General features: G+C 39.9%; 1 protein-coding gene across 1 annotated transcript in view; it reads right to left on the bottom strand.

Annotated features, from left to right (window-relative positions):
* The window catches only part of LOC139714937 (twitchin-like), a 123,211-nt gene that overhangs the window by 47,681 nt on the left and 49,667 nt on the right, over positions 1–25,863 (bottom strand). The window contains 21 exon segments of the mRNA XM_071626589.1: positions 266–310; positions 312–574; positions 1,273–1,327; positions 1,329–1,555; positions 2,130–2,301; positions 2,303–2,433; positions 2,835–2,949; positions 3,519–3,706; positions 4,235–4,364; positions 4,851–4,916; positions 4,918–5,003; positions 5,595–5,706; positions 6,447–6,634; positions 7,198–7,305; positions 7,869–8,063; positions 8,902–9,052; positions 10,260–10,408; positions 11,552–11,833; positions 16,140–16,409; positions 21,064–21,327; positions 22,562–22,840. Of these exon segments, the coding sequence (XP_071482690.1) occupies positions 266–310; positions 312–574; positions 1,273–1,327; positions 1,329–1,555; positions 2,130–2,301; positions 2,303–2,433; positions 2,835–2,949; positions 3,519–3,706; positions 4,235–4,364; positions 4,851–4,916; positions 4,918–5,003; positions 5,595–5,706; positions 6,447–6,634; positions 7,198–7,305; positions 7,869–8,063; positions 8,902–9,052; positions 10,260–10,408; positions 11,552–11,833; positions 16,140–16,409; positions 21,064–21,327; positions 22,562–22,840 (3,476 nt within the window).

Here is a 25,863-nt window from a genome sequence, read left to right on the forward strand (position 1 = left end):
GTTGTTTATCTATCCTAAAAGAAACGTTTTCCACCTGTTATACGTTTTTTCGCCAATATAACTATTTATCCAATATATATTTGCTGTGGCAAGTCATATATTTCCTTCCGATCACAAAAACAGACTTGCTCGTCAGTCAGCTGGCAGATTTAAAAAATCCCTCTTATCCACACAAAAAAAATTAAAACCTTTGTGGCTGAAGCATACAATACAACAACTGGACGGAAATATGTGTTCTAGCTTTGAAGGTAGATCGATTCTATACTCACCATACGGGGTTCTTGGCCTTCACCATCTCAGACTCAAGGGGGAGCGCTGGTAAACCCGGCAGCGTTCTCTGCCTTGACCCGGAACTTGTAGGTCACGCCCTGGTGAAGCTTGTTGGCCTGGACCTGCGGATCCTGACAGAATCCCGTGACCTTTGACCAGTAATCGTCGCCCTCCTCGCACTTTTCCACCAGATAGTTGAGGATGTCGCTGCCGCCATCATCCTCGGGTGGTTGCCATGTCAACTGGCAGTGGTCGGCGAAAACGTCCGAGATCTCTAGTGGCCCACGTGGAGCACTAGGGGCATCTGGTTAGAACATCAGATAACCTTTCATTATCTTCTGTAGGCTTATTCAATGAAAAATGGTTGAGTATTAAGCATCACGGATATTTAGAGTTTCTATATAGGATAGGTCATGGTCGTTCGCTATTCGCGAAAATCCCATGTTAACTCAGTATAATAGGCAGAAAAAACACCCAGGTAGGTTACTTGAAGTGATATGGCACAACCTGCCCGCCGACATTCTAGCTTGTTCACACTCCAATAGTGTTAAAGTTCCCCTCATGCAGATTCATTTTCACAGGAGCAAAGATACTGTTACGTTTGGCTGGATAGGCATTTGCCCAATTTGTCCAGCATAATAGATCTGTTGTAGTGTATTTGGGCTCATGCACGTACTGTTTTTTTTCCAAAACACTTTATGTTCACAAGTTTGAACACTGCTGGTCATGTCTGTATTACTACAGAGGTGTCTGTCAAACGCAATGCAACATACTCGTGCTATCTGTGTATGCCTGCATTTTGATGTCACTGGAAGATAATGTGTTTCAGATATGTTTAGCAATTATTTTGATACGTCTGGGAATATGATAGACTCGTCATTAGTACTTGTAAGTACATGATTTGAATGCTATTGACATAATTTTAAGAATTGAATTATCACCAATTCCAATGTTACCTACAAAAAACTGGACCAAACAGAATTTCATGAATCTCTCTCGTACCTTGGACGTTGACGTTGCAGCTGGTCTTGACGTCACCGGCGTCGTTGGTCAATTTTCAGTTCGTACGTTCCTGTGTCCGATCGTTCGGCCATCCTGACCTTCAGCTCGGTCTGTTCCTCTTCCTCCTTGATGGTCAAGCGGTCAGACGTGGACAGCTTGTTTCCGTTCAGGCTCCACGTGATGGTCGGCGGTGGGGCGCCCTCAAACTTGAGGGTGAGGGTGAAATCTTGGCCAGCCTTCAACTTGATGTCACGGAGCTTGTCGCCCTTCAGTTCAGGGCGAGCTGATGTCGGGAATGACAGACACACACTCGTTTAAAACTGATACGTTTTTCAATCATGAGGCGCACTCTAGAATATTGTCTCCCTACGAATACAACACTTTTAGGAATTTCTTTCGGGCTTAAACTTGTCGGAGACCTGTTTGTATAAAGATACCCATCTCGTTGGTTACTCATGAAGCGCCATAATGAACGCTGTAAGATCAAACAGTTGAGAAGAGAGACTTTCAGTGCCTATATTTGACAAGCGTCATTTTCAACATGATTTTGACTAATAAGTATGCATCCCACCACCACTGATACATGATAAACTTTTGGTAGGTAGTATATATACATTAAAGTCTGTTTAATCAAAGAATCCATTTGATGTAATGTTGCTTGAATTTTTATTCTTATCTGCGATTCAGTATATGTATTCCAGAAAGTGAAGAAAATCATGTGCTCCAAGTTATCCTACGTCTTCGAGTATGTCGTCGGGAATGGTGACTGATCAAACTATAGTTATCATGTAAATCCTGTAAAACTCAAAAGAAAGCATAAACTCAGTGTTGGTGGTATTCCATTCGTGTGCACTCACCAAACTTCGGCTTGGTCTTCTGCGGCGCGGAGCACTCGCTGAACTTGCCCTGCCCGGCCTTGTTGACGGCTGCCACCCGGAACTCCAGCTCGCGGCCTGCCGGTAGACCCTGCACCTTGTAGCTAGTTCCCTTGACGGGGCTAGTCGTTACCTCCTGCCATCGGTTGCTGCCCCTTCTCACGCTTCTCCACCACGTACCCTTCGATCGGGGCGCCGCCGTCCTTCTTCGGCTTTTCCCACTCGAGCTCGACGAAGTCCTTGTCGTAGTCGACGACCTCGGGTGTGCCTGGTGCGCTAGCCTCCTCTGAAATCATTGAACATGAAGAATAAGAATTAATGATATTGTACCCGTGCTTGTGATTGGAATGTGTTAGAATTAGTGCTCTCATTCCTATCAGAAACATAAGATTCTAAAAAATATTCGATAGCATTTCTATCATTATATTACGTAAAGAGCTGATGACTGCTTAATATCGTCTTTTTTTTTTTTTGGGGGGGGGGGGGTAACCTTCGCGTTATCTCACATGGAAAGAATCAGAATTGGTTTCTCTCTTGTAGCAAGGGTCTCTGCTTATTCCCCCTTCTTTTACTCATAAACGATGCATTAAAACAACAACAATAACAACAGAACTTTGAGTTTTTGTGCTTCCAATATGTTAATTGTGACTGGTGTATTTGCGCAGTAATGGAGCGATGATTACTTACCGTACGGGTTCTTCGCAACGACGGACTTGGACGCCTCCAGCCACTTGCTAGTGCCTTCAGCATTTTCAGCCGCGACACGGAACATGTACTCCGTGCCTTCCACCAGTCTGGTCACCTGGTAGTTGTGGAATTCACGTGACATTAGTATCATGTGATCATATCATCGTGATCATGTGACATTACATTCACGTTCCTAGAATAATCTAGACAACGCTACTGTATAGGATGTATAAACAGATTCAAATTTATCTTAGCTTTGTATGTTGTTACATGTAGTAGATGCTTTACAGCACAATAAACGAGTTCAGTTTTCGAGGTCAAAACATTCCATTGAGGGTGGTTATTAATCGTTCAAAGTTTTTTTCTTTTACATGAATACAAGTAAGAGATTCTCTGTTGATGTTCCAGGAAAACTGAGTAAAACTTAGAGGCTGTTGAGATTGTGATCTCTCTAACAGCATTGGGACGTGCACCAATGCGAGCTGTGGGTTAGCGACGGTAATGATTACGACGCGCCTCCTTCCTGGTTGGACTGTGGAAACAGATATCTTGCACATGCGCAGAACAACATTTTCTTCTTTTTTTTCTGGCTTCTAGTCGAGGTCGAGGGATTAACGTGGAACATCTACAGCTCGTTGATGAATACCTTTACGATGTCGTCATGTTTTGCTGGTATCCACCCACCTTGTATGTGGTGTCCCTGGTCGTGTCGTTGATGACTGACCATCCCGATCGTCGGACGTCGCGCTTCTCGATGATGTAGTTTGAGAGCGGCATGCCGCCATCGTCCTCGGGTGGATTCCAGGTGAGGGTGAGGGACTCAGAGAAGACATCCTTAATCTCCAGCGGCTTCTGAGGAGGCGACGGCTTGTCTGGAGGAGGGATGTTGTAGAAGGTGAATGAGATAGATTACAGGATGGTGCTCAATGGGACATACAACTAACATACAACTGACTGTCCTGACGTCCATTTTTCCTACTTCCATGCGGCATCAGTTTCGACATTTTGACTACAAGTAATAATCCATTTCAGTAAGTTCTCTTTGTATGAATGACGCATTCGGATATATACTTATCTTATGAGACAGTAAAATGACTTCGTATTTCAACTTCATCAATCATATGATGCCATGCATATTAAAGTCTGAAGGTTAGTAATAGCTGTCGCGTGTGTATCCCCTCGAAAGTTAAATTGCTGTATCATGGACTCTGAACGGCGTGTTTCTAACTGCAAATATCTAATGCGTAGTGCCTCTTTTGAGAATGAATGGGGCCTGGATAAGCATACGATATATCTGTGCATCTGTGTGTATTCTCGCGAAATTTTTGACATCATGTTGTAATTTTTCAGATGGAGAAGACTGCAGTGTACATGTCGATCTGGATGGCCCTTCTGCTTACCGATGACAGTGACCTCAGCGGACGCCTTCTCCGTGCCGAACGGATTGCTGACCGTCACGGTGTAGGTACCGGAGTCGGCCCGGGCGGCTCCCCATGTCGACATCTCGCTCTCCACGGGTGTTGAACGCATCTGTTAGAAAGCATCAAAAAATATTTAATGGTCATCTCAGTTCTAAAACATTTTTGTTCAAGTTCAAGTTCAAGTTCAAATTTTGTGTCTGACCACTAACATCTCAGAGAGAGGTCTACCACCATGACGTCCACATTATTATGCACTTGGTTCATACATGAATATTTATAACATAGTCTTCATAAAGACTATTAAGCTTATTTTTTTTTAATATCTCAGTGACACTCCACTCAAGAGAAAGTCTGCAATGACCTTTATCTGCACATGTTCAGATTGTAACTGTGAACTGGATTATTGCATAAAAGTTCAGATAAAACATGAGTCAGACAACCACATATGTCTACAAATACTCAGTTCTGATTGGCTAATTTCTGACTTATGTTTGACTGCATCTTTTTTTATGCAACAGGACCCAGGAGTGAATATCTTCTGAGAGGCGGGTGATACTCTAAGATGTTTTCAAATAGAAAGAATTTATGGGCTCACCTTAACTCTCTCGTCCCCAGTCAACTCTTTGGAACTGTGAGACCATTTGCAGGTTGGGTAGGGAGTTTCCGGAGTACTTCAGGTTCAGCTTGAATGTCTGGCCCGCTTTGACGGTCAAATCTTTCATGTTCTTCAGCTCAAGCTTGGGAGGAACTGGAGTTATTAATAACAAAGGCAAACAAACACACAGGGAACCGTGAAACAGTGATAACAATGGCAACATGTAACACATTCAGATCAATCGGTACATTCAAGATCAAACCAACAGAGACTATTAGCCATGTTAGAAGTGTAGAGCGTTGAAAGCGACGAGAAAGTGATGTATACAATTGTATGGAATTGCTGATAGCAGAACACATTATCTGTTCCGTGAAGGCACGTAAGTTTGCAATAAGAAAAAACAGGGGATGCGATGCGGAATTCCGCGAAAGACGCGACCTAACAAGCCTATGAAAAATCAATAGCATCCTGGTGCATTACAAAACCTACTTCGTTTTGATACTGGTGTTTGTTGTGGAGATCGCCTTCTTAACAGGAAGGAAAAACAACAATAACATAACTTCACGAAAATAGAACTAATTTGGCAGAATACGATGAATGACAAAATCGCATCTTCCGGTGATTGGCAATTGATATCGAATATGCAAAATTCGGTTTCTATTGATCGGGTGCCTTTTGGGAGCCTTGCCCGCATTACGCTTTTTTATACCATCAGCCGACACCTCACCAAACCATGATACTTACTCTCGGGGTCCTTGGCGAGCACTGGGCCTGTCGCCTCGGACGGCTCTCCGGCACCAGCCTCGGTCTCTGCTACTACCCTCAGGTCATATTCCTCCCCTTCAGCAGTGGGTACCTACACACGTGACAAAGATATACCATGGCAACTGCTGTTGTTAGAAAGTCTATCAACGTCACAAAATACGCATATGAAACATTCTAAATAAATGTCTTACTTTCCAATTCGGCTTTTTTTTTTTGGGGGGGGGGGGGGGAGTTCCCAAGTATCCTGCTCAGACAATTCTTTTGGAGAAGATGTTACATATCAAAAACGTAAAGAATTTGACTGCTACAGCTAGATCTCAACAACTGCGAAATACTGCAGGTAAAATTAGGTTGGTGCATGGTGTACCCTGATCAGGAGTATTCATATCACTTAAAATCATGATTTTATACTAAAAGTATCCATGGCTTGTGCCGGAAAAGGGGTGTAACCTAAGCTATGAGACAGAATGAGAAAAAGAAAGAATGAGAGGGGAGAGAGATATGGAGGGTGACAGAAAGAGTGTGCGTGAGAGAGAGAGAGAGTATAGTATACGAAAGACATACGGAGATACATAGACAGAGAGGGAGAGAGATAGAGAGGGAGAGGGGAAGAAAATGGGAGGGGGGTTGGTGGTGAAGGTGGTGGTGGTGGTGTGTGCGTGTGTATGTGTGAGAGAGAGAGAGAGAGGGAAAGAAAGAACGAGAGTGATACAATATATATATATATATATATATATATATATATATATATATATGTATGTTCATTTATAGATAGCGAGAGATACACAGAAATGGAGACTATTAATGAGGACATTGTTACTTCGTACTTACGGTGTACTTGGTGCCACGGATGGGGGTCTTGTTGATCGGTTCCCACTTGCCGGTGTCTGGGTTCTTCCTCTCCACGTTGTAGCCCTGGATCGGAGCGCCACCATCCCTCTTGGGTTTGGTCCATTCCAAGGGGATCTTGTCCTTGGTCACATCTCCAACCTTCAGGTCCCCAGGGGCCGAGGCAGGGTCTAAACGAGTAGAGCATTTATGATTACACCGCATCGTTATACATGATGGTTACAATATACTGAGATGAACAGGAAAATACGAAAACGGTAATGATTGTGGTAAACGATTCAATTGATACATTGCGTTTACACCGGAGGCATAGTTATGATATCATGAAATGATTATAAGGCAACACAATACTGCTTTACGAACTAGGTAATCTGGTGATGGCACCAAACATAATTTATAGTCGTTATAATCTTTCGCGCGATCACATCTTGTGACAGTATCGCGTAATGAAGATAGTAATTACACGATCACTTCGACCTTTCACTGCAAACACTGGTGATCTGTGATATTTGATGCACAATGTAATCTAAACCTCTGGAGGTACTCGTTTGGCTGCTAGCAAAATGTCCAGTGAGCAGTAGTAGTCGAAAAAAATACTTTCCATAAATCCTCGTGGTGAGTGACAAATGCAGTTTTTTCCAGAACGTCTCATTGCAAACATAAAGGGGTTTTTCAAACGCGTACTGCGGCTTCTCGCCACAAAATCGAACTTTATGGATGCGTAAATACTCGCCGAGTGGTTCTCTTGCGAGCGCTGCTTTGCTAGGTGGACTGGGTTCGCTGCTTCCGACTTTGTTGATTGCCGACACTCTGAACATGTACTCGGCACCCTGTGTGAGGCCTGCGAAACCAAACAAAAAACCGTTTAAGGTGACAATGTATTTGCAGTTCAATGGTGTTCACGTCATTCATCCGGGATTTATGCCGAGATGTCATATGCAGGTAGTAGGCCTATATTTAGGAGGGGTTTCCCTAATGATCTGAAAGATACAATTTGACTTTCTCACGCAGTAACACTTTTCGCAAGTCGTTACGAAAATACCTGTTAGCGAATGACGTTTGATTGGTTCCGCGTAAAATATTATTCCTAACATGAATGTTGAAACTGAACTTCTGTCAATATTGCAAATACGATTCATTTCATTTCATTTCATTTCATTTTATTTCATTTCATTTGTTAGAGGGAGACAAATTGAAGAAAATTCACTTCTCAATCTTTACCCCTCTACTCAGTATTCTCTTGCTCTCCGATTATGTTGATGTGCATATACAGTTATCAATCTGTGTTGAGAACAAAATAAGTGCATTATCATGATTATGTCAGGCTATCCGCCTTTCAAGATAATTCGATGTAGCGCGCAACCTCTAAACATGGTTACCATGGTTACTCAAAGAGACACCCACCTGTGACGCTGTGCTTGGTGTTGGTGATTTCATCCTTGGATGCCTTGGACCACCTGTTGCCTGATGTCTCCTTCTTCTCCAGTAAGTAGCCGGTGACCGGACGGCCACCGTCGAATTCGGGAGGCTTCCACTGGAGTGAGATACAGCCGTTGGCGGTGGCTATGACTTTGGGTGCTTCCGGCGCATCTGGGGGCTCTGTCAGCGAACAATGTAGAAATGACAATCATCACTGGATCTATATGGTGAAATATTCTCCAATTTTATGAGAGCATTAGATCTGTAACTCGGAAAGGGGGCTCAAGGAATGATACGGAATTTGTGTATGTAAAACCCACTTTGGAAGTCTTTAAAGAGACACCAATATAATGTACACAACAGACTAGAACACATCAGCAGAAGTGGGGTATGAACTTTTTATCATTAACGAGTAAAGGAGAGCTTTTGCTTGGACAAGGGTTTTCAAATCAGTATTGTTCTCTTCATTCAACGAGCAGTGTATAAAAATACCAAAGAGACAAGCTAATTACCAATCAAAACAACATTCGATTCTACTGTGTAAACTTTATCAGATTAGTTAACATCTTTGTTAAAATACTACACTGGGGTCTTAGCTAGAGATAACACTATGGCATCAGAGTAGCAAAAGCTAAACTATAGCAATAAACATCGTATCATTGCAAATTTCCTGTCCATCCATGTGAATTCGATTTTACAAACACTTTCCGCATCTATTCAGAGTGACGGTTAACGAATCTTAGGTCAAATCACATCACGTAAATATGATATTTGAATTGAAAGAGAAGGTCATAGAAACCTGGCCATTCAGCCGCCTTTCACAGCACCAACAGCAAAAGTAGTATAGAAATAACATTAGCGAGCTTTAGTCTCATGGTTATGACGCACCTCCTTTCGGGTTGGACAGTGGGAACGTCTGTCGCGCGCATGTGCAGAACAACATTTTTTTCGCGTCGAAGGATTAGCGTCGCAATCAACCAAACGGTATTGGAAGAACATATGGCTAGATTGCACTCACCTGAGGGCTCCTTGCAAAGCTGTGGCTTGTCAGTCTGGATTGGTTTGCCGGCGCCTACGGCGTTGACCGCCGCGACCCGGAAGAGGTACTCCTTGCCCTCGGTCAGCCCGGTAACAGTGTACTGCTTGTCTCGCACCTTGCTGTCGGCCACCTGACGGGAGTACAGACAAAATCAAGAAGCTCAGCTCAGTTTAGTTCAATGACATTCATATCCAAGCAAACAATATGCATAAGTATAAATAACAATGCGATAGTTTTTGAATAAAATGCTGGGGGTACATTCGAGAGACGGATTGTTAATGAGAAGGGTGAAATAGATGTTGGATAACATCCCAAAATGTAGTACCAAACGCAGTTGTTTATACTGGACAAGCCTGACAGATTCGTTCATCAATGCTCATAAAACTGTAATTGTAATTTTACAGCAGCTACTGTGTGCAACTACTTGAAAATCAAACAAACTAATACAGTGTAAACAGGTCACTTGGACTGAGCTGGAGAGAGCTAATCCGAATCCGAGTATACATATCATTTTCCTCATTGGAATATTTCATCGGTATTACACTAGTAGCTTGTCCAATTGCTTAACACAATATCGTGAATAACAAAAAGTACATTCAGCCAGCAGATAAAATGGAGCAGGAAAGAAATTCATTTTTTAAACGGTCTCTACGAAGGAGTAAGAATTATTTCAGTTACTCTCCATAACATCAGGACAAGAAATACACAACAAAAGCTAGCCGTGCTAGGGAAACTTTGATCCAGTATCAGCTTTACTCCTAACATTGCCTTAATCGAAGATTATAAAGAGACACACACGGCTGAATGCACGGTGGTCACTGCCTTCTTTAACTTTGTGAGAGAAGGGACCATTTTCGTTTTTCCGTAATCCGAAAACAAAAAGAAGGTGCGTACTAACGAACCTTCGGAATTACGAACCTTATTTCATTCTCGGATAAACGAACATTCGGAATTACGAACCTTATTTCATTCTCGGATTGACGAACCTTCGGAATTACGAACCTTATTTCATTCTCGGATTGACGAGCCTTCGGAATTACGAACCTTATTTCATTCTCGGATTGACGAACCTTCGGAATTACAACCTTATTTCATTCTCGGATTGACGAACCTTGGGAATTACAACCTTATTTCATTCTCGGATTGACGAACCTTCGGAAGTACGAACCTTATTTCATTCTCGGATTGACGAGCCTTCGGAAAGACGAACCTCCGGAATAACGAAATATAACTGCACGAGCCGTCTTGTATACAGACTCGGTGACGTAGCGTAAAAACCCTGGGGAATTCCCTCTTTCATATTGTAACTTCCGCACGTCCTCAACTCTGCGTCTTACCTCCCAATTATTGGCTCTCTTCTCCTTGTACTCCACTTGGTAGTTAGTGACTGGAGAATCGCCATCATCTTTGGGCGCTTCGTAGGCGATGGAGACGGTGGTCTCGTTGTACGCTGTGACCTTCACGCTTTCCGGAGAGCCAGGAAGATCTGGGAGAAAGGTCGGAGCGTTGGAAATGATGGCATCGTTTAAAGGTACTGTTTACCAATGCGAGCAGTGATTAAAAAAAAATGATTAAGTTATCACATTCGATGTATGTGTGTAGGTCAGTTGTATCACAAAACATCCTACCATATGAAACATTTTGCAATAAAGCCTAAAATATAAGGAGATGTCCCTATTTTTCTCACTAAACCACAACTGTAGATGGTTTAGTCCAGAAACAATATAACGTTATAATTATTGTTCACATACTGTACATTCAACTATACTTAACATTGATTATATTGATTATTTTTTTTACACTGGTTGTTTCTATCCCTAACTCACATTTTAGAACTATTTTAAAGCTCTAAAGTTTGGTGTTTGTTTTATCCGCAAAAGGTAAAATCACATGCCTTTATGATGATGATAGTAAGAACGTTAACAATATGGCTACATCTTCTTATAATGATGGATGATGATGATGATGAAAATGCAGTACGAAAAATTATTCTTAGTTGCTAGGGAGACCTCTTCAGTAAACAGCTCTGGTATTCCCAAGGTCCCCGCCGTCATTATTGGCCAAGACTATCCATATCATTATTTTACCCACTATGCTATTTAATCTGCTTGTGTTAGGATATGCGTAGGAACAAAAATAGATCTCCGAATTTCCCTTTTAAGAGTCTTAAGCCCCATCAATAACACTGTGAATCAGATGGTCCCACACTGTGAGAAATCAATTGGCCAAATATGACTTACAAATAAAGTACTATATAATTGCACATTCATCATCTTTTCATATGTATGATCATGGTAACTTATTCTATTACCTTACTCAATGCTTTAGTGTGATAAGACCCTTTAATTCAAATCTTGAATCTTGATCCTTTAGTATAATTTTCTCGTTTTAATTCCAAATAAGAAAGAACAGCTTTGTGAATCTATCATAATTTATGCTGATTCTTTATGATTATTGAGCAAGTATTGATCTTATGATTTCAAACATTGCGGTCAAGGGAGACATTATGGACAGCATCTTCCAATGTACGAACGAGACAAGATTCGAACTATGGACCTCGTGTTTAAGTTCATAGAACATTACCACAACAACACCACAAAAGTTAAAAAAGGAGGTAATGATCACTCACCAATCACTTTGACTTTAACTTTAGCATTGGCCTTTCCGTGTTTGTTGCTGATGTCCACCGAATATTCAGAGGTATCCGAACGCTGGCCCTTGCTGATCAAGAGAGTGGCGTCGTTGGGCGTGGTCATGATCTCCACCCGGTCCGATTCGGTGAGCTTGGTGCTGCCCTTCGTCCACACGACTTCGACGGCAGGCGAGCCCGAGATCTCTAGGAAGAGCTCAATGGTCTCCCCGGCCTTGACCGTCGTGTCCTTCAAGGTATCCACCTTGAGGCTGGGCTTCTCTGTTGACGGTTGGTGTGAAGTGACAGACGGATTAAAATCATAACATCGCACGCGAGATTTTTTGTATTGTTTAGTTGTCATTCCAAGCAAAGCCAATGTACACACGCATACGTTATCTTAGTGCACTCTTGGAATAAAAAAAAACATGTTCTTGTACTTTCAATGAGCGGTGAGACGTTCCTTTCCCGCCTATGCACTGTTTTCAGACAACTAAAACTGAAACAAACTATACCTGAATACATAATTTTAAGATTTTCTTTAAATACGTTACAAATCAAGGTAGTAAGAGAAGTATAGATTATTCAAATTTATGAAATGCTTCTGTCGAGTTGTTATTATTACTGCAACTGATTATTTACGTCGATGTAGGGCAATTATAAATCAGTTGTAATAAGTAAAGATTAAGCACGAAGAAACATTAATGTCATGTCAACACAGGAGCACTCAACTTATTTTAAAGATCAAGTCAAATTATATATTTTTATATTCTATAAAAGCAAGACAAATCATACATATTTTATATTCCATAAAAGCAAGAGCACACCACTTGTGTTACCTAACATATAGGGAAAATGTTCCATTCGCATTGATTTATTTGGGGTGTCATTCCCAAATTCTTACGACAAATTCTAACAAGAGGAAACAACCTGTGGCTATGAAGGAGGACGATTAGGGTAAAACTTTGGCTTAGTGTTCCATGGAGTACGTTTTATATTTCTATTTGAATGAAAACGCACCTTCTACAGTAATCAAGTATATAGATTCTTTGTAGTATGATACATAGTATTTTCTCTTCTTTTCAAAGACAATGCGCATACTTCAGTCACATTCTACACGTTGAAATGCAGCGCAAAATTCTCCATAGTTAGAGAGCAAAGAAGCGTGTTAAAATATGATACTGCTGCCGGTATCGAAGCATCTTTACTGGGTATAAAAAGCATTTGCTATAAAGTTAGCTGTACCACGCATATGGAATTTAATTACTGATGATGGCTATAACATCAAATGTATATACACATAAATGACAGAAGCGAATACATTCGAGCGTTGCACGTACGCCATGAAAAGAGCTTTGATGAAATAATTATATACAAATATTCTATCATGTTATTAATCATGATAATAGCTATGTGTAATTTTATCTGGCAAAATACCTTAGAAACTCTGCATACGCTTTCAGTTAATGTCACCTTTAGATAACCCAAGTTTGTTGAAACATCCCAGTACTTATCGCTTACACAAAATTCTGGTTCTCAGCCTAATATTGCTCCATGCAAATGAGCGATATTACGCTCAGAGTTTTGTCTGTGACCTTGCCTTTTCGCGCTTTTCAATTACGTTATAATTTTGGTATATAAGAATGGGTAGCACGCTTATTCGGATGACTTAAGCGAGTATTGAGCCTTCCACTACAGAAAGAGCACAACCGTCAGCAAGGGGACACCAACAAGACCGAGATCCACGAGTCATTCAGCCCACTAGTCATACAGCCCACGAGTCACACAGCTCATGAGTTCGACACTACGCAAATAAGGCCCAGGAGTTCGACACTAGGTAAAAACAGCCCACGAGTTCGACATTGCAACACGAGGTTTTAATGTGTCGATCTCGTGGGTCTTGTTTGCTTATAGTGTCCAACTCACGGGCTGCCATGTTGTGTGACTCGTGGACTGTATAACTCGTGGGCTGCATGACTCGTGGAGTGTATGACACGTGGGTGTCGAACTCATGACGTGCACTATGGGTATTATTGATATGAGGAAATAATACTTGTTTCTCAGTTAAATGTTTGTACGTCGTACTAACATGGTACTATTACAGCTATTAATGTTAAGTCGTTGAAGACAAGTCCAGTTTATTAAAACACTCATTCAATCCCAAGATTATTCTAGATGATTAATTGCATCTGTGTCAAAATGATAAGAGTATTTTTCTGTCGACATGTTACAGAAAGCATCTGACAAATCCACAACTCATTTCAAAAGTACTTTGTGATTTCGTCTCTTATACGAAGAAAATGACGTCACACACACAAACCCTCAAACGGAATTAGGAACAACATTGCCTCTTTTAATGTTTACCTTAAGGTAAAGAGTAAGGTCGTGATGTAATAGTTAGTTATCAAATTAGCATGAATTACATTCTGAAAGCAAACTAGCGAATGATATTTAGCAACTATAACCCATGTTTCCGCTGAGGAAAACTCTGCTTCAACACAGCAAAGTACGGCAGAATAAGCAGTGCCAAGATATTTCCTTCTTATCCGCATTTGATACAGCCAAAAGGCAATGCTATGCTGTGAATATCAGCAAGAAAACATTTCTTAGGTCAATTTTATTGACATTAATGCAGAGTTTGTTTCACACATTTTGCGATTTTAATGAACCGTATAGTTCCCGGTCATTACAGTTAAAATAAAGGATTCATTTCGGGGGTGAAACCTAACCTGACTTTCATAGCTGTTAACAGTTACAGGGAAAAAGGAGAACCCCCCCCCCCCCCGAAAAGTTACAATAATTTGACGAATGGACGTTTTTATTAATTTAGGGACATTGATAGAGCAGTCTCACACAGTATCACTCTGCCAGACCTGAACAATACATCACCAAAGCAGCTGCTGGACTTATAATTTTGTTTGTTCTATATCCTCTTGTAGTATGAATAATTTATTGATTGATTAATTTCTGCGAGTTGAAAATATGCACATTACTTAGCATTAGATAATCTTGCTTAGATTTAGATTGTAAATTGAGAGTACTTTTTGCGTTCAAATTTCCTTGTTCAACACAGTGCCCATGTGTGTAATATGAGAATGAGTCTGGGAAAATGGGTCTAGTTGTTGGATGCGTTACTTTGACTTAATACACTCGCATGGTTGGTAACTTGAGAGCGCGGTTAATTTTTTTTTTCTTTTCAATTTAATAAAGAGAATGCGTAATTCCGAATAGCGCTTTCACGTGATATCCGACAGGGTTAAGACTCCGTTCATACTCAAGCACATGGAATCATTGCAGCGATATCACGTTGTGTTTCAAACCAGTAGGGACCACGCCTTGCTTGTTGACTGACAAATTCACGACAGGTCATCTATATCATATTTACATATATACAGCAGCACATTTCAGTCACAAGAACAGTGAGAGAGAATACTGGCATGTTATCATCCACGTAGAAGAAGTGGCGACAATAAAACAGGAAAGCGACATCGAATTATAGTCAAAGGTAGCAAATCCAAATCAGCAATCCTTTTAAACTTCGTCAGTAAAAATTGCATACGTCAAACTCTTTTTGTTAAATCAGCACTGTTTCGGCTGCAACGCTTTGAGGTTATTGCTTTTAGCTCGCAATTGCGGCAGATTTGGGTGTGAGAAATGCATTTCTGCATTTTACTTCGATTTCTTTTCGTGATCGATAGATCCTCAAAACAGTATTCCATATGTTGCGTTACAAGACGGCTACTACCTTTGACTGAAATGAAACGTTAATAATATTTGCTGAAAGCACCAAGTCATAGAAAGACAGAAAGCAACAGTGACATGTATTAAAATCAAGAACTTTGCTGAGCAGTAAACATGTTGTCTTACCTGGTCGCGCTGATGGTTCATAATGTGAGCGATCGTAATAATTACATAGAGTGTAGACGGAAAGCAAAACAAAATGGGAGAAGTTCGAGTAGCAGTAAAGATAGATCTCAGAAGAATGGAGACAGAAAGAGAGGTGTAGACAGGAAGTGAACGAGCGAGGAAGGTAGAAATCTGGATGGAGTACATGAGAGTCGTTTTACTCTCAGTCACTATAACTTTTCTTGAGACATGGATAGAATTTAAATCCCTTTGTTGAACATCAATGTTGGTGGGCTTGCTTCTTCAGTCAAACTCATTGCGAAATCATTTAAGATCAAAATGTTGAAAACTTTGGTTGATAACTGATCAGAAATCAAACAAATTAAACCCCTGAGTCACAAGATACGGTGAATACGGTGAAGTCGATTTAAATTTTTGTATCTTTGCATTCAAGGTTCAGTTATTTCCTTAATGGGGCTTACATAGTTGTATGCGTTTGTTTTAATTGCTGTATAGATTGATTAAATAATCAAATTCCCAAACATTCATTCATTCATTGACACCAAATACATGCCTCCTAATACAATGTAATAGGAGGGATAAAAATGATAACCCTTAAATACCAATACAAGTATGATTGATATACATGACTTCTGGTGGAAATGATTTAAAATGACAGAAAGCTGAGCATGCATGTGTATTCCCCGTTATATCAGCAGTGTCACGTGATCAAGGAACCAACCTTGGATCTGCAGGCTGGAGTAGGTGGCGTTCTCCGCATCCATGGCGCATGCGTAGCGACCTTTGTCCTCTGGCTGCACGTCGTGCACGATGAGCTTCCGGGTGTTGCCGTCGGTGAGGACCTCGAACTTGTCCGAGGGTTCGAGTGGCTCGTTGTCCTTGAACCAGAACACATCGGCCTCGGGGGCACTGACCTGGGTCACCATCTCGCAGTCTTCGCCGACAAAGACTTCCTGGATGGGGTCCAGCTTGGCGGACAAGGTGGGTGCCTCTGCGCGTTGGTGAATAGGGAAGCAAGAATCGAGGAGATTAGATAATTTTGGAGTCATTGTAGATCTGTTTGTAGATTAAAAAAAGTGGGTCCATTATCAGTGGAAGTATACATGTACGAGCTTATGATTATTGCTTGAAATCATAGCAAAGGTAGCAATGATTTAGAATCTCTAAATTGTAGATGAACAGGAGACGTATGTGGAAGTCAGAACTTTCTTGACTTCCTGGATGGGGTCCAGCTTGGCGGACAAGGTGGGTGCCTCTGCGCATTGGTGAATAGGAAAGCAAAAAGGTTGAGAAGATAAATCATCTTAGTCACTGGAGATTTTGTAGATTTTAACAAGGAGGTCCATAAGTGAAAGTATACATGTACGAACTTATGATCTATTGCTTGAAGTCATAGCCACGGTAGGTACGATTTAGAAATCTTTGAATTGGAGATGAACAGTAGACGAACATGGAAGTCAGAACTTTCTTGGCTATCAAACCCTGTGTTCAAGTAATGAACATTCTTGTAAGTAATTAATAATTATTAGTGGGGTGGCTTAGTGACAAATATACTGATAATCGTGACACGCCGGACAAAAGTGTCATTTTTTCCTCAGACATTTGTATATATATGAGGATCAAAATTAGGGGGTGCTCCAAGAAATCCGCTAACAGAAAAGATGAGAAAATGCCCTTAATTTGTACATAACAATAGTGTCTGAATTCAAAGACTATACACAGGGCATTCGCCAGGTTTCTGTACAATGCAATGCAATGTACATGGTTGCTAGTCTTAAAATTCAGACCCATAATACGACATATTGTGTGCATGTTTACAGTAATACACCATTTTTACTGGTTTTCCTATGGTAACAGGTGGTTAGTCTGTGTTGCAGACCTGAGGGAGGTGTGTTGGAATAGTCCAGTTTTCTTAAGCACCTTTTCATTAAATAATTTCCTATAATTTCTGGTAAAGGATTTTTTTAGTACTGTCTACCTCCTGTAGAGAAATGGCAAAGAGTGACATGTGACTCTGGCTCAGATACTTTAAATCTTGGGCAATGACTGAGCCAGGTGTAGGACTATGTCACAGTTCATTTTTTCTCCCAGAACTACTAGTTTACCAGTAGAAGAGCTGCATATTCCATTGAGAACTTAAGGTTTTGGGTATTGACCTACATATTTCCTAACAAATTTAACCCGTTTCCTCCAAGATTGTGTGAATTCCATAGGTTTAGCGCAGGGATTACCTGGTTCCCGTAAGCAATTTTTATAGTCCGCACCTCCCCTCTTTATATGTTTCTTATTTCTTGTGGGGGTTATTCAAATGTTTAAAAAGGTTAAAAGTCTATTTTCATAGATGAAGTTGAATTTAGACAATTTGAATATTTTTAAAAATATATTGATATTTGTAATTTCACTCATAAAGACTTAAAGCGGTTTGAATATTTTTGGTCTGATAGCTATGTATAGACATGTTATTAAAAAGTAAAAGCAATGTTTGATTGGTTCACATTATCCAAAGAGGGTGGGATGTAGTTGGCTGGTGAACAAAGTCTATGGGGAAGTTTAAAAAGTTGATAGAAATAAAACAAAATCGGCATAGAGCAGAATCTAAATCACAATATGATATGACAAAATTCCCGACCCCAAAGGCGGTTGATTCTATGATGCTTTATGTCAAAATACATTCCACCCAAAATACATGTGATTGATAGGAGGAAAAAGTATAGTACATTAAAAACAATATAGTTCAACTAACCCCATTAGTCGAGCAGCATAATGAAATGATTGTTAAGTTTTATCGCCTTGTCAATTGAAGATGATGTTACATAATGACAATTATCAAAGTCAGCTAGATCTACGAGTATATCAAGAAACCAAAAAGAAGGGGTGGGGTGGGGTGGGGAGAGAAGAATGAAGTAAGTTATTAGTATTTGTAGTTTTGGTTTTCAGTATATTCATTTTAATTTCCTTAATTTCCGTTAGGTCATCATGGATTGGAGCATTTGTGTACTAGTAATCTGCCAGGAACAAACACAAGAAAAACTTAAAGGTCCTATATTATACACTTTTGGGAGAGTGACTTGAAAAAAAAAATGTTCAGGATATCACATTTTATGCATAATATGTGTAGGTCTGGGGGCATTTCATGAAGCATTTTGTCCGACAAGTTGTCGGACAAATTTGCTCTCTGCCAATCAGATGCAAGGATTTCTGTAGTTTGTAACAGTTTGTCAGAAAAATATCTGACCAAACTGCTTCATGAAATGCCCCCCTGTTGTATCACAAGACATCCTACCATATACAGTTTTTGCAATCAAAGCAAACATATAAAGAGATATCAGTATTTTTCTCATTAAAGCATAAATGCGGACGGTTTAGTCTGGAAACATGTTATCATAGAAATATTGTTCACATTTTGTGTTATTAACAATACTTAACATTGATTATACAGATTCCATTTTTTACAGAGGTTCTTTGTATCCGTAACTTACACTTAAGAATAATTTTCAAGCACTAATTTTGGGTTTTTGCCTTTAATTATCCACAAAAAGGAGGACTCAGTGCATAAAAGGTGTATGCTTTATTTTTGGAAAATGTTGAGGAGATCAGGAAAATAATATATATTGATGTAGATTTTGGACCTGAAGGAGCAGTTGAAGCATTTTTAAGAAACAATGCCTTGTGGCATCGTTCTTATCATCAAAAATTAATAATGGCAAACTCAAATGAAAATTGGAGGGGGGAAGAAAAGATGAACATAATGACATGAGACAGCTTGGTAAAGATTAAACGCTAAAATAGACAATGCAGCCTCTTTTCTCAGTTCATACTTATCCAGAGTGTGTGCTTTCTTTCCAGTACCGGTATTATTATTTAGATAGGTTAGGGGAATCCCTTTGAATTGTGTGATACATCATTTTAAAGCTTACAGTCTGCTCTTTCAGAATCTGTCCTTAAAGGACAAGTCCACTTTCATGCGCACGTGGATTCAGTGAATACAACAATATTAGTAGGACACATCACAGAAAGCTTGGAAAAAATCGTACAATCCGTTCAAAAGTTATGATTTTTTAAGGTATCTGCACAGTCGCGGCTGGATGAAAAGACTACCACAGTGTATGATGTCACATGCACACATTCTAAGGAAAATGAAATGAGAATTTCACAAAACCATACTTTTTGAATAAAGTTCACATAGTTTCTTTGACTTGCTACTTACGTATGTCAAGGGTAAAATTATTCCCCCTGCCTTCTGAAAGAGAAGTCGAGTATCCTTTTGTAAGCGAAAATAATTTATGTTGAATTTTCTTTATTCATTCTTTATATCGTTGTACACATGTGACATTACAAGGTATAGTAGTCTTCTCATCCAGCCTCGACTGCATGAGCAGAAACTTCAAAAATTCATAACTTTAGAACGGATTGTCCAATTTTCCTCAAACTCTCACTGATGTGTTCTACTATTGTTGCTGCATTCACTCAACCCACATGCTATAAAGGTGACAAATCTTTGTCTGGCGACTTTTTTGTTGATCAATTATACCAACCCTGATGGAAATCTCTTCAAATTCATAAGTTCTGAAGTCTCCTTTAAGTTTAACCAAAATCTATATATGTAGTTGCCATGGCAACATACCACTTAACACTAATGAAAAGTATTTCAAACCTCTATACATCCCGTTGATCAGTTGTACCTATTCAAATGGAATCTCTTCCAAACTGGAAAATAGCCTCCTGTAACTAACTTCAATCAAAAACCCTCGTTTTGGGTTGCCATGGCAACGCACAAATCAACAATTATATTTGACCCCTGGTTTATACTCTTGGTACCTTCTATATAACGTTCATATCAAATTTTGTGAAAATTGAATCTTCCTACCTGGAGAAATAAACAAAAACATGATTTTTAGAAAAAGTTCATTGACCTTTGACCTTTGACCTTTGGAAAATTCACCCCAAATTCAATCAAAATATTTTACTTGTTCTCAATATTCTTCCTGCCAAGTTTTATCCAGATTGGATATTCCTGACCTGAGAAATAGCCAAAAAACCTATTTCACAAATAAAGGTCATTGACCTTTGACCTCTGACCTCCTTCCCAGCATCAATTTTCTTGGAGCACCCTATTTTTTGAGAAGGTACATCATGAAGTACCTTTGGTGAAAAAATCATGCTTTTGTCCGCCGTGTCACGATAATTTCACTAAGCCACCCCACTATATCTGGTAAATTCCTCTTCACAAAATTGAAACACATAACAAAAATCCATGCAAAAAATGCACCCATTCGAAAATTAATGATAAAAGACATGATATCATGAGAAGTCCGTACGATGAATAAAGTGTTACGTATCTAAACTATTTAACCTTGTGATGATATTTCAGATTTGTTGCAACTTTTATAACGGGCATGAGGAAACAGCATAAAAGCCCGTCTCACGCTGTGCAATTTTGACTACCGATAGCTTGCGATGCGTTTCAACTAGAACGCAACACTGTGCGATATCGCTCGCCATTGCTTTCCGTTACAGGATGTAAAAAAAACACATCGCAGGCTGTTACATCGCAGACCCCCTCACACTGTCGACTGTGCGCTATTAATTGGTTATCACTATCGATGCGACATTGCTTCGCAAGAAATCGCAGAGCGTCAACTCACCAATGACGGCGCAGTTTGCGGTTGACTCCAGCTTGCCAAACTTGCAGGTGTATTTTCCGGCGTCTTCAAAGGAGGCCTTGTCGAAAATGATCTTGCGGACACAGGCGTCTTCGTCGAGTCGGATGGTGTCGGTTCCCTTGAAGGGTTTGCCGTCCTTGGTCCACTCCACCTTGGCACCCGCGTCCGTAATCTCGCACTCCATTACGCCGACCTTCTTCTCGACGATGGTGATGTCTTTCAGTTCCTGGATGAACTTTGGTTTAGCTGTTCGTGGTTCGGAGATCGTTGATAATCATGGTTAGTGATTCCTATTATTATTGCCGGTAATGCTATTAAGAGAGACAATTCCAACGATACTGCTAATAATGCAGTTAATATGATTATAGAAATTATGTCTATGGGTGTTTTGATGTAGTGCGTTTTCACAGTAGGCATTTTGCTGACGAGTGTCCAAGCAGGGAGGTGTTACAGAGATGGAGTGGTAACTCTTCGTAATTCATGCAAACACATGTTTGGGTTCAAGGCGTTACTATGGGATGTCTAGGATTCCACTACGCTTTTAAGCCATGCTCGGCACCGCTCTAGTTGCAAGACGAAGTTCGGAGACGAAGAGCGCATTTCACCTTTCGTTGAATTACAAGCTTCATTTCACCGTAAAATTTTAAATGAAATACTCGAATTCATTTAGAATAGTTTAGGAAAGAATTCCTAGTTTCTTCGTAATGCGCAAATCGAAATGAAATGAAAATTAGGCCCTCTTAAAAACCTAATATTTTTCTATAATGCGCACATTTCCGCATGTTAGTTTTCTATCTTTTAATCTGGTATATTTTGATCTTTCAAATAAAGTACTCCGCTAAAGTATGCTCGATTAAAGCATGATCCAGCATGCTTTTAAACTATTTGCTTTTAAAATTGTCAGTTTTACACTGCATTTGATTCGCTGCTCCAATTCAACGTACACAAATTCATTGTTGCCATCACATTGAAAGAGAGAAGGAATTGCAGTAGGGCAAGTATTCCTAGATGTGAGAGCGCTAGTCCCGATTATTGACGCTCTCTTTTGTCAAAGCACATGGTTAACACCTGTAGTTGAACGCATAACTTCTCGGCGGTGCCGCGCATGACTTCAAAGGAGAGCAGTAGTTGTCTCTCCTTCTCTAGCACCTCCCTGGTCCAAGTATTATATCGTTACAGTTTCATCTTTCTTTGACGTCAAACCAAGACATTTTGGAAACTGATTATGGAAAGAAAACAGCTCTGTCTATACCAACTCTGTTGGCGTCATAAATCATAACGAACATCCAAAAAAAAAATGTATTTCATCGATGCCCATTCAAACATCTTACAGGCAAAACAAATAACCCAACACGAAACTGTATGCAATAAATCTCAAGAATCATATCATTGGCTTTGATGCCACTAGCTGATTGGGAGGGCAGGGCGTAGAAGGAGGGGGGGGGGGGGGGGGAGGAGGGGATAGTGGGAAGAAACATACCTTTAACGAGAAGACCAGCACAGCACTCCTGTCGGTCGACCTTCAGCACGACCTCTCCCTGATCCTCGGCGGTCACCTTCTTCACCACCATAGAGTGCTTCCTGCCAAGCTTCTTGATCTCGTACTTAGCGGCGTCCTTGGACGTGATCTTCTTGCCGTCCTTGAACCACGTGATCTCGAACTTGTCGCCGCTGAGCTCGGCGGTGAACTTGGCGTCGGTCCCCTCGTCAACCTCCTGCGTCTTGATGAGGGTAATGAAATCCACCTTGGGCTTGGAGGCTGAAAGTTTAGAAGAAAGTGTCGAATGTGAACAACTCTCCTTGCACTTTAGTCGCTGGCGGCGATTATCATCTTTATTATCACTATTATTATCATAATGATTGTTATTATTACTATTATCATTATCATTTTCATCATCTTTACCATAACTTTCATGACTTTCATAATCATTATTATTATTATTATTATTATTATTATTATCATTATTGTTATTATTGTTATCATTATGATGGAATTATTAATGTATAATACTGCATCTGATGAGAGATCACAAATTTACGTTACATATTGCTATTTTTTTTTATTTGTTTGGGATTATTCAATCGAGAGAAACAATTTTCAGCATTATGGTTGTGTCTCAATATGTCTAATACCAAAGACATCAAACCAAGGTAATTGTTTACCTTTTAAGCTTATTTTACAAGACGAAGCTCTTGAATTTTGCAATTTGGTATCACACTTTTATGATATTCCTATAAAAAGAAAATCGTGTTTTTCCCCCGGAAAGTAATGTTGTAATAATGTAATTCCATAATGATGAGATTATCAAAAATCAACATTATTGTGTACAATAACTGTCCATAATCTCTGGATAGATCAATTTACAATACTTAATTTTATACATAATCCATGCTGATATATAATATCATTCATCTGGTACAAGTGTATATGGTATATATATTTCGACAACACATTATGCAGTAGTGTATGCATAATCATGCTCAGTGCTTTACTTCCTGTAAATACAGTGTATATACATATGCATATACAAATCAACATAATATACTTCAGTTTTCCCACAACATCATGAATATAGCTGCTTGCATAGATATAGGTTCTGTGCTCGGATACACGTGCTCATAGATAATATTATATTTGTCACGGTGCTCGTAGATACATGTACTGGTACTCAGGAATGATAACAAAAGTAATCTGTGAAGGTTTCCGTGGCGGTAGAACGTTGGATTGTAGAAGGCTTAACGGTGCACCACATATTCTTTCTAGGGCATGCATGTGGCCCTGAAAAGGGCCTACCCACTTCCGACGTTTCGACAAGCATGTGCTTGCCGTTTTCAAGACGTCGGGAGTTGGTAGGCCCTTTTCAGGCAGTGTCAGGGCCCTTTTCAGGCAGTGTCAGGGCCACATACATACCCAAGGAAGAATACGTGGTGCATCTTTAAGCCCATTCCACCCAAAAATAAGAAATGTATTTTATTTATCAATTCACGTGAATTTAACGTTTTGCCATTTGCAAAGATTCCTCCATTTTATTTGTGACGTTGCAAAGAGCTAACTGCCCATCAGACGGTGTACAGATCAAGAAAAACGTGCTGTTGGAAAGATTGATATGAAAGCCGATATTCCGAGATACCATAACTTAAGTAGCTGGTTGGTGGAGTAGGAATTCACCAATACAAATGCAATTCTCTCTCCGGACGACCAATATAAAACTGATTTGAAATCGTAGTGAGCCGTCCAATATGCGATCATGAGACAAAATTATGTCATGAGTGCCATGAACTGTCGTACGGATGTACAGTATTATACGCATCATATGGAAGCGATATGTGATGCAGTTTTTGCGAGGTCTGAATTAAAAGGTAGGGGAAGAAATTCACAGCTATATATCTAAAAGAGTTATGAAATGACTTAAATAATTATTAAATTAAAGAGTTATTGATTTAAAGAGCTGTTAAATGAAAGTGTTCCGTTGTACCATTTTCTTCTTCAGAGAACAAGCATGTATGACAATACACTGTACTTGGCGTAGGTAGAGGAATATCCGCGAGAGGATCTAATTCGTTTTCAAGTGGAAAATCCTACAAAGTTTTAGTTTTTTGAAAAAAAGAAACATTCCCAAAATGATGGCAGGAGATTGTCACATTTTCCTATTTTCTGAAATTCACATTACATTCTACATTTTTTTCATACCGCTAGGTTGGGCTATCATTGCTTTCAACGTCTGAAATGACAACAGTAAAAAAAAAAAGAGAATGGTTAAAAATAGATAAAAATCAGTTGGACTGTGTTGGTAAAATATAGATCAGTTTGTTTTGATGAATTGTAATCTCCGCGCTGATAGTTGGTACAACATTTTATAAAAAGTAAAGCGCCGCCACGATTCACTGTCGACTCACCTGAGAACGAATACTGCAGCGTAAAGCGACAGCGTAACGGCGGGAGTTTATGGGATACTTTTTAGTGGTAACTGTGAGTTTAACAATAGCAGAAGTCTCGCGTTTTCTTCTTATTTGATAATATTCTCACAAAATACTGTCGTTCATTAAAACTCCCGATGCATTCAATTGTTTTCAGGAATACTGTGTGGCAAGGAATTACATTTCATTTTATGAAATTGTTGCCATGGAGATATGAAACAACGATCCTATGAAAAGGAGCAGGCAATCTCCTATAGACATGGGCAGTCAAGGGGTACAAAAGAGTGGAGGTACGATCCAATGATGCATTCTGGTATATAGGGTAACATGACCCATGCATGGATAGGGAGGCCATTTCAGATGGGGGAGATGCTCCTCCAAAGTCGAGTGAGTCTAAGAAACATCCTAGCACCTTCATCATGCTGTGGTTCTGGACTCTTGAAATACTTTCTTGTGCAGAGAACCAATTCCAAATTCAACGTCATATCGAATGAAGTCATTTTTTTAAAAATTAATCATGGACTTACTCTCTAGGATGTTTCTTAATCACAGAGTCCATGCCCCAGTATATAATTGTACAGTTTTTTGGTTACAAGTAATGCAAGAGAAACACTTCACCAGCAACTGAGAAACTGCGGTTTGTGGACTAGCAATGATGCCATTGGACATGGATGTGCAGAGCTCCACAATTCATTAACGTTTATGCAAGACATCATATGCCTTCTTGACAACGACCGTATTATGACTTCAGCAGAGTACAAATATATTGCATATTTCACTCTTCTCAAATGCTTTCATTTTAAGTCTAAAACGACATTTTCTTTCTCGTCAACCTTTTACTTTTTTGACCTCATAATCCGGCAT

Source organism: Diadema antillarum, unplaced genomic scaffold (genome assembly GCF_040938485.1).
Source record: "Diadema antillarum isolate AM-2024a unplaced genomic scaffold, OU_Dant_1.0 scf00000045, whole genome shotgun sequence".
NCBI lineage: Eukaryota > Metazoa > Echinodermata > Echinoidea > Diadematoida > Diadematidae > Diadema > Diadema antillarum.